This window comes from Trichechus manatus, unplaced genomic scaffold, assembly GCF_000243295.1.
Source record: "Trichechus manatus latirostris isolate Lorelei unplaced genomic scaffold, TriManLat1.0 scaffold00073, whole genome shotgun sequence".
In the NCBI taxonomy this organism is placed as follows: domain Eukaryota; kingdom Metazoa; phylum Chordata; class Mammalia; order Sirenia; family Trichechidae; genus Trichechus; species Trichechus manatus.
The window spans coordinates 4,932,252-4,942,749 of record NW_004444009.1 but is presented as its reverse complement, the minus strand read 5'-3'; the positions used below and the strand labels follow the sequence as shown (position 1 = coordinate 4,942,749).

General features: G+C 36.7%; 1 protein-coding gene across 3 annotated transcripts in view; it reads right to left on the bottom strand.

The window, feature by feature from the left end:
- Positions 1-2,855: 2,855 nt before the first annotated feature.
- The window catches only part of GDAP2 (ganglioside induced differentiation associated protein 2), a 115,370-nt gene continuing 107,727 nt past the window's right edge, over positions 2,856-10,498 (bottom strand). For 2 of the 3 annotated variants that reach the window (XM_023734868.1, XM_023734869.1), the window contains one exon: positions 2,856-6,939. In XM_023734868.1, coding sequence (XP_023590636.1) covers positions 6,892-6,939 — 48 coding nt within the window. In that variant the 3' untranslated portion in view covers positions 2,856-6,891. The remainder of the gene's footprint in view (positions 6,940-10,498) is intronic. The other variant, XR_002824691.1, reaches the window with a different exon arrangement.

Below are 10,498 nucleotides of genomic sequence, written 5' to 3'. Positions count from 1 at the left end.
TGAGAAAAAAGCAAGACAAAACCTCAGCCTATAGATGTTTGTTCATTTCTTCAGAACTCGAAAATTTGTTTTAGAAAATTAGGTAGAGTTAGAAGACTTACTAGAAACCATTTTAAAGGACAGGTAAATAATTTTTTAGATGTTCCACAGGTGAAAATTAAGAAGTTTGTATACAGTTTTAAGGAACTATAAAGGAATATACAGATAATAATAATGCAAAAATTCTGGGGGAAAGCTATATTGAGAGTCAGGGAGCTCATACTGTTACTAGTTACTGACCATAAATTTCCAAATGAAATAACAGGCACAGGTTGAGCCAAATGGTCCTAATATCTCTTTGCTGTACCACAACCTAGCATGATAGCCTTTAAACAAAATTTGTATTTATTTTGTGTCAACTGGAATATTAGCACATCACACAATTGTAGACTTTTATTTAAAAGGAATCTTAGCCATTTTTTTCCCTTCAAAGAAATACACTGTTAATAACTTCAGAAAATATAATTTAAATATTTTTTTTTTTTAAAAAGGCAGCTTACATTGATGTGCTGTAATTATTATTTTTTTAAGTAAGAGTATGAGTTTTGGAGTCAGACTTGTATTGAATCCTGGTTCTACTTCATATGTAAGGTAATACATGTAAAGAGCTTAGTTAAGTTCAAGGCACACAGTAGTCCTCAAATGTTAGCTATTATTATTTCTAATCAAAGCACTAATAGCTACTATTTATGCTTACTATGCATGTCTTATGAACATAATTGCATTTATTTTCCTCATCATTCAATGAGTATTATTCTTAATACACAAAAACACTAAGGTTCAGACAGGTTGAGAAACATGCCTGAAGGCCTGAACCCAGGTGTCAGAATCCAAAGCACCAATGCTACTAGCCACAAAATGGTTCTTAAACTGGGGGGGTCTGTTAAAAATCCTGCCGGAGCATGGGGGGAGGGGTGCCCATAAGTTTTCTATGAGAATTCAACATTGTTTCACATTAATAAAAATTTAAAAAAACAATTAACATTCATGTTCTAAAATATCTGGGTAGCTGCCTTAAAATCAACTACTGCCAGAACGCTTCAGCATTTATGTTTGCCTTTGTATTTATTTCCACATTAAAGCCCAGTTCTGCTTTAGTTGTGGAAGGCTTATGGAGAACAGAGGCAGACTTAACAGGGAAATGATGCTTTCATGCTAAATGAAGATCAAATAACATCACTATGTGCTGAATAAATGAAAATAATAGTCTGAACAGAGAAAACGTGGGAGAATTGAGTCACTACATAGCACATGATAGTACGTGCATGCTGAACTCGAAAGACCCTGTACAACAGCACTCAGTACCATAATCACATTACACGTGACAACTTAGTTTTGGAAAAATATCACCATCCATCATGTTCAATTATTGTTAAGTTTTGTTTTAGTTTTGCTTGTGTCTAATCTGTAAATTTTGGTTTTATACTTGTGCAAGAGCTATAAACATAAGGTATTTACACCTAGTTTTATGTTTACACATATTTAGGTAACATTATAATAAATATAATTGAAGTAAAAAACAAGGAGCTAAGAGAACTTTTCCTTATTAAAAGGGGTTCTGTATTATTCAAGTTTGAGAATCACTGCTCTGTGTTTGTGTGTGTGGCCACCGGCAAGTCACTTACATTCGTTCTATTACCACCTACCTCACGGGACGTGCAGCAGGATTAAATGAAATAACGTGTGGCAGCAACTGGCCCACAGAAGGAATTAAAATGATAGCGCTGTCTCCTTTCCCCAACAGGGAAAATATGGAAGCTAAATATAGTCTAGGCTCTTGTTATGCCAAGAGTGGTCTGGGAACCTACAGTACTGATATCACCTAAGAGTTTGTTAGAAACTGAGAATCCTGGGCCCATTCCCAGACCTACCAGCTCAGAAATCTGCATTTTAACAGTATCACCAGGTGATTTAATATATGCAACGGAAGTTTAAGAAGCACTGATCTCGGTTTCAGAGGGAACGTTGACAATAAAACTCACTGCATTTTGTACCACTCTTTAGGTTCAACTTTGGTGATTAGACAACAGCATGGTGTAAATAAATACATACCCTATACTGGGTTTTAATATAAACATTTTACGTTTGGTTCTTCGCAGGCTGTATAAGCATAGAGTGGGACTCCCTTTAAAAGGGATCTAACTTCTAACTCAAAAAGACCAAAATATTTTTTAAAATGAAAAACATTCAAAAAAGCCTTCTGAATTTTGAATAAACAAATTTTAAGGCTGTGTTAATTACTACATTCTTAGGTCTCGTTTACTCAATAGCAATTAAAATTATTTACATATGTTAAGATCTTATTTAAATATTTTAGCTCACAAAATCTAGTCTGACAAATTCCTGGCTCAGTTTATGCTGTACAGTGCTTAGACGAAATGAAACACATTTCAAAAAAAAAAAAATGATTATGTATATGAAATGTGTTAGTTTTAACTGTTCAACAAAAACATTAGATCATATTCAGTAGTTATGATTTTGTTAATGTAATTCACCTAAGGAATGTCCAGGCTTTTCTTCTTGAATCTACTGGTTCTATGCATTTAAGGCTTAAAAACAAACAAAAAAAAAAATACTGTTGTTGAGTTGATACCAACTCATAGTGATCCTACAGGACAGAGTAGAACTGCTCCATAGGGTTTCCAAGGTTGTAATCTTTAAGGGGGAGCTCTGGTGGTGTAGTGGTTAAGAGCTTGGTTGCTAACCAAATGGCTGGCAGTTCAAATCCACCAGCTGCTTCTTGGAAACCCTATGGGGCAGTTCTACCCTGTCCAACACCTAACAACAACAATCTTTAAGGGAGCAGACCTGCTACATCTTTCTCCCATGGAGAGGCTGATGGGTTCAAACTGCTGACCTTTTGGTTAGTAGCTGAATGCTTTAACTGCTCTGCCACCAGGGCTTACTGTACTTAAAAAGACTCAAAGATGCTGTCCTCAGAAGTAGAGAAACAAAGTTAACAACTAATATTCAAGAGAACTATTAATATTTAAAATGATCCTGATACCATCTGTTTAAGGGCTATTTCAGTAAAAATCAAAGCTTGAAGTGTGTTATTTATTGCTCTATGTTCTTTAACATGGACCACAGAAATGACTCTCTCAAAGAAGGTAAAACAAGGCAGATTATGGTGTGTGTGTGTGCATATATACATACACATATATATATTTATATATAACCATATATATATATGGTGAGAGCTAGTAGGCAACTCATCATCTCGGGTTTATGGTATGATCTAGATTATAGGTAGAACTTTTCTTCATCCTCCTTCATGTTTTCAGGCAACTGCAAACCAAGAGTCAAACATACACCATAAGGCTGCATTAGTCTCAGTACAGTGGAAGTACCCTAGTGTATGCTGATTATAACTTAAGACAACTAGAATCTGCAACTCACCTGGCTAACCCAATTTTAGAGGTTATCTTGTAGTCTTTTTGGTCTTTAATACAGTCAATTCCCTGTTCCCAGAACCAGTTTCCGGTACTTCAAATTCTAATTTCTGTTTACATATTAAGCAATTCAAACTGTACGTACATACATACACAATGTATCAGGGAAACAAAAAGGGTGATCTTTAGCTTGGACTTAATATTACATTTTATCACTTTCCTGTTAATGGTAACAAAGACAACTGAATGATTACCTATAGTTTGAATTCATTAAATGATATCTATGTAAATAGAAGACAAGCAGAAATAGGCAAGCCATATTTTTGTACTAATTATCTTTATAGAAAGGGGAGACATTTTATTCCTTTTAGACTTCAGAAACTTGATCAAAAATCTACATCTGTTTTTCCTACCAAAAATATTCTAAAAATCCTGTGTTGATTACTCTCAAAATACTGTAGATGGATTCCTTCGATAAAAGAAACAGAGCATCAGCCAATAAAACATATTAAAGAAAATAATTAAAATATGAACCACTTGCTCTCTTAGAGTCTAATAAAGACCGAGCTTTAAGAGATCATTTTCACTATCAAGCAACTTGGATATAGATGAATTAAAAAGAATCCAAACATATGCTGATGCTAGAAATGTATTTGCTGTGAAAAATCATACTATGCCTCACATGAATTAATGAACTTAATATTTTGTATAAGTTGTGTCTTCAGCAATTCAACTAGCATTTGGCATAGCCAAAGTTTAATTAAGACGCGGTAGTGCTTTGAATCAACATCAGATGCTAATGGTCATCTCCACCCAGCCACCCCTTTATCCTCTAATGTGTCCTTGAAAATGGTGTGTGTTATCCAGGCTATCTAACCTTTTGCCAAAGGCAGATATATACTGAACATTACTTAATCATTTCAATACCAATGTCACTATGTTTCCCCTCCTAGGATTTAGTACACTGAAATAACTTCAATACATACACTTCTGACAACTATAAAAACACGAACTTGGTCCCATAACAAATTCAGTTTCATTGAGAAGAGTGGCCCTTATTTTCAGTGACCATTAAATTATGAAATCCTACTGATATGTATATAGTCTCATACCACCTTTATACTTTAGGACATCAATTGTACAAGAGTCTCAGCATATGTAGAATCCTGCTTGTGTTACTAAACATGTAGTACGAACATAGCAAAGGAACATCCTTTCAAATTATTGCCTGTAAGAAATTGTATATATAAATTTGCTTCCTTTCAAATGTCAAAGTAGCTTGTAGTCTCTATTATTTATAGACAGGATAGGATTATCCAACAAGCAAGGTAAGCACAGGCTTACTTGTGCTTACTTACTAATTTCATGAGTTTCACTTTAGTTTCAGATTAGTAAGCAAGCACAAGTAAGCCTGTGCTTACGTTGCTTACTGAGTCATCCGCCCCTCTCTACAGAGGAAGTGGTTCAGGACAGATGCCAACTTATGGCAGCCTAGTCCAGCTTTAACACAGAAAATCTGGCATATTTTTATAGCTGCTTCTAGTGAAAAAGATACCTTAAATATGATTTACCAATTGACAGGATGAGCCTAATGTTTCAGGTTTTGAAGGCGCAAAGCTCAAGAGGTTAAAGGAGTATTATTTGAGGGGAAACTTAACACCCAACACTTGACTGGTTGCCTGGACCTGATGGCCTAGGGAACAAAACAGGAAGACCTTAACATACAAGCATACACAAGAACAACTGATTTTGATTTCTGACACAAAGCAAATACGTCCAACACCTGTACAAGAAAAGAGCGCTTACCTAAAGAAATGTAAAACCCCTTCTTGTTTATATGGGAAAATAAAGGATGGGGTTAACACAAATACAGGGGGATTTTCCTATCATAAATGAAGAGAAGTATGTTTCTTTTCCCCCCACTGAGGAATTAATTTGGGTATAGGGGAATGAGATTCTTGGAAGCAATGATCCTGAGCACACTGCAATAGAAGAGTTCCACTGTTTCTTCTGTGAACTGCCAATGTACATGATGGGGTGACGGAGATGGGGGTGGGTGTAGGAATCAAAAGAAGGATGAAGGCACTCAGATGGAAATGATAATGGTTTGACCTTAATTCAAGAAAAAATGTTTAAAATGGCTAACAGATGCCTCTTGTTAAAAAGTGCAGCATTGGGGGAGAAGTGGGCCAGAAGAAATTCTGGAGAAGGAAGAGGTCCTCATGTTTGGGATTTTGAACTAACAGCTCTTGTCCCATGAAAGAAAAATCACTCAAAAGGTGCCAAGGACAAGAGGAGTGGCTTGTAGCACTTCCTCATGTGTATTTATTCCCATTTAAAAACTAACTAGACACTCCACCACACAAACTTCTCTACTGTTTTATCCAAAGACATCCAAATACTTTCTAAATGCTATCCCTGTGATACCTCTGTGAGGTAGGTAGCATAATTCTAATTTTTATTTATAAGCAAGCTAAGGCACAAATAGAGCCTGAGTGGCAAAGTGGGCTGGGAAAAAGACAATTATCAGGTCCCTGGCTCTGTTCAATTTAACACACTTCCTCCATATTGAAGTACACAACACAAGAGACTCTTCTACAAAATGCCCTAGGTAGTAGCACTAAGAGACAAATGATATTCATGACTCTAGAAGACAGCACACTCTTTAAACGCCCTCTGATGGAGTCCTGGGAGAAGTTCTTCACTTAAGAGTACTAGTCTGTGTAGCTCTTTTGAATAAGAATACCAAGTCACTCATGATTAGAGGAAAAAGGCTGAAGATACAGCCTTCTTATTTTCCCCTATTATTCAGACAAGAATGGTGGCAATCTTAATAATCATAAAATCCAAGGAACTAAGACCGCTACAGTAAAATTCCAAATCCTATATTTGGTAACAACTGGTAACAATTCTGATTTTTTTGACCAGTAGATACACTTCCATATTCTTGGTCCTGGATAATTCTCTTTTATCATAACCAAATTATCTGTATAAAATGTAAGTGGTATTAACACCAGGATCTGAAGCAAACGAGGCATCTGGTCAGCACACACTTGTTCTACATATTTTGAGAAATATTTCAGTAAACAAAAGAAGTGTGCAATGTTGATGAAATGGCGCGAACAATATTGGTAGCTTGTCTAATGGAGACTCTAGTGTCTTTTCAGGAAACTGAAGATACTCAAAAAGTTGCTCCCCAATTTCTATTAACAACTCTCTAAAAATGAACATTTCCATTTGATACAAATATACAAATTTAAAATAACTGTGTAGTTCCAAGTGGCCTACATTTTTAGACTGCTTATGTGCCAGAAAATATACAGTCAATAAAAAAATACCAGAGAGGTGGGCACAAAAGACTCTCTGGATCTGTACAGCAAAAATGAATATCACTTCAATAAGTAGCGAGTCATGGAGAAAGCGGAATTCTTAGAAACCAGCAGCACTGAAAGATGGCAGGTCACAAATCTGGTGATGGTGGATAAGATGTACAGTAAGGCCCATTTTCCTGTGGAAGGAAAAAAAAAGACAAGAACATTAAGTAATAAGACCAATTTAACTGGAAATGTGAATAAACAATTCATAGTCAATGCAATAGCTTATGTAAAATTTCTAGTCCATGCCTGGCACTGAGCAGGCCCTTAGGCATTGCAGCAGTTGCACTGGAGTCAGTTAGAATTGGGCCTAAAGTACGCAGGGGCAATGAGGATGGTAATATATTTTTTTTTTAATATTTTATTGTACTTCAGGTGAAGGCTTACAGAACAGATAGTTTCTCATATAACAGTAACACACATGCTGTTTTATGACATTGGTTAACAACCCCACAACATTTTAACCCTCTAAATTCTCAACTTTTTTTTTTTTTTTTTGGTGAAAATACACATAGCCAAAGATACGCCATTTCAAAAATTTTTTTTACATACACATTTAAGTGACATTGACTTCGCTCTTCTAATTGTGCTGTTATTCTCACTTAAGATGAAGGCTTACAGGACAAAATAGTCTCCCATTTAACAGTTACTACAAATGTTGCCCTATGACAATGGTTAACAATCTCACAACACATCAACAATAGAGGATGGTAATATTTTTAAATTACAATACCACTTACGGAACATTTTATATTCCAGATACTTTACAGGCACTTTTCTTTCATCATCCTTTTGAATCCTCATGTAATGCCATGAGGTAGGTGTCATCCTCATTTTACAGATGAGGAAACTGAAGATCCCAGACTGAGTAATTCACTCAAGGTCACCTAGCTAGTAATCACCAGGGCCTGAATTTGAAGCCAAGTCTATTAGAATCTAACTCCGGGTTCTTTTTTGTTAGACCATAGTGTCTTACTGTATGCTGGGTCTTAACATAGAGTTATGAAACAACACAAATTATCACTGAGGAATTTACTAACTATAACTGTTTTGGCAGAAATGACTCTTCCATGACATGCCTGAGTGGCAAGGCTTACAACAACTAGAGTACTCAGGGCACTTCGCTGCAGATCAAGATGTAGAATTAAATGCCAGAACTTCAATGTCAAGCGAAGAAAGCAACAAATCAGTATTAGGGGACATTTTTGGCCTTTATTTTTGCTAATTTTATCTTAAAAAAAATTGAGACAGTTAACTTTATGGTAGAAGGTTCCTGGATTAGATTTATAAGACGTAACACTGATTTCTCATTTTTAAGGAAGGCATTTCTTTGACAAAGAACTTGTTTTTCAGCAAACCATAGAAAATGCTTAGCATTAATATGAGACAATAGTTAGGAATGAAGAATGACAAGTAGGATGAAAATAGCATTGCTTTATGGTGTATTTACATTATAGTTCTCATGGAGCATTAAACCTTAAACTACTTGGTCTTGAAAACAGTAGGCAACTAAATGTTATTTGAGTTACTAAGTGAATCAGGAGCTAGGCCCCTCTTCAGACCAGGTGCCCTGGAGCAGGAACTGATCATGGGCCATAATCAGGAAAACAAGAGAACACCTAGGAAAACTTACTTAAACCTGACCAAGTATCAAAACAATCTCTTTTAAAACTTAGGTAGAGACAAACCCTAGAATTGGCTACAATTCTGAAAACGAAAAAAATGAAAGCAATTTCTGTCTGTAGAATTCCTAATCAGGATCTGTTTCACTAACCAATCCTGAATCCTCAATACGCATGGAAGCTATGTGTAGGGAAACATGCCCCGAAGAGATAAACCTCTTGTGAAGCTCATCTGAAAAGAACGATTCACTATCATCTTTAAGATTTCTCTATTCCACTACTATCTTTTTCTGGGTTTCTCACATCTACATTAAACTGTGTTAAAACTAAGAAGGGCAAGTCTAATACTTAATGCTATGAAACAGAGCTTCTAACATTAATCACTCACTGTGCAAGAGACTGCTGAGCAGTCAAATATTTCTCTATTTCTGGAAACAATCACAGAAGTCTGATGAATTGTTACCAGGCAAAACTGTCTACTCTCTCTTTTGACTATATTTGTAAGAATGTTGACGAGCTCCCTTTCTGGAATGGTTTCAGTATCATTTTTACCTAGATAGGTAAAAATTACCTTCACAGGTACCTTTTAATTCTATAAAATTTGTTACTACTCTAAGTCATGTTAAATGTTAAGTTCAGAAAAATAGATGCCCACCGAAACTTGCTACCAACCAACACCACTCCATTCCTTCTCCAAATGAAGAACCTATGTGCAAGGCACAACTGAATGTGAAATTAATCAACTCGATACTCATTTTTTTTCTCCAATCAAATTTTTAATCCTTCTTAAACCTGTCGTCATCCAGTTGATTCCAACTCACGGCAACCCTATAGGACAGAGTGGAACTGCCCCATAAGTTTTTCAAGGCTGAAATCTTTACGGAAGCAGACTGCCACACCTTTCTCCCATGAAGCAAGTGGGTTTGAACTGCAGACCTTTCAGTTGGCAGGCAAGCTCTTAACCACTGTGCCACCCGAGGTCCTTAATTCCTCTTAGCAAAGGAAACTGTTTCCTTCAAGGTAATACCCAACCGCCTGTTGGTACCTTCACCACAGTGCCCAATGGGACATCTCAAACCTAATGTCACAAACTGAACATACCACCTGTCTCTTCCCCCATGCCCCTCGGATGCTTTTACTTCTAAATTGCCTCTTTGGAATGGTGGAAACACCACCCACCAAGTCTCCCAAAGCAGAAACTTTGGTAGTCACCTCAGGCTGCTTCCCTTCTTCATCCCTAATCACTACTCAGTCACTAAATCCTACAAATTTTACTTCCTAAAATGTCTATTTCTACATATCCCTAAAATCTTCAAATCCTGGCCATCATCACTCCCACTGCCCTCGCTCTAGGGCTCTCCTCTGACTGGCCTTCAGTAACAGCCTCTTCTTGTCTCCTTGCCTATAGTCTTATCTCTCTCCAGTCATTCTCCAGGCTTTTATTATTGTCATCTTCCTAAATGGGAATCTAATGACGGTCCTCCCTTGTATAACACTCCCCAATGACTACAAAGTCAAAGTTTTGCAGCATAGTTTGTAAAGCTACAGTATCTAGTGATTTGCCCTCTGCCTGTCCCTTCCACATCATCTCCTGACACTTTCGTTTCCTCCCCATTGTTATTCCTCTTTGGCTTTTATATATACATACACTAACATTTCAATTTTAGAAAACTTGAGTATAGGAATAGAGGAGCACCGGTGGTGCAGTGGTTAAAGCACTCAGCTGCCAATCGAAAGGTTGGTGGTTCGAACCCACCAGTTGCTCCATGGGAAAAAGATGTGGCAGTCTGCTTCAGTAAGGATTACAGCCTTGGAAACCCTATGGAGCAGTAGAACTGTCCTGTAGGGTCGCTGTGAGTCAGAATCAACTCGTTGGCAGTGGATATTTTTTTTTTTTTTTTTTGTTTAGTACATTTTTTTGTTTAAGCGTCTCTCTGACTTAAGAAAAGCTTAGTTTACATGTATATGGTCAATTTTCTGCTTCAGTAAGGATTACAGCCTTGGAAACCCTATGGAGCAGTAGAACTGTCCTGTAGGGTCGCTGTGAGTCAGAATCAACTCGTTGGCAGTG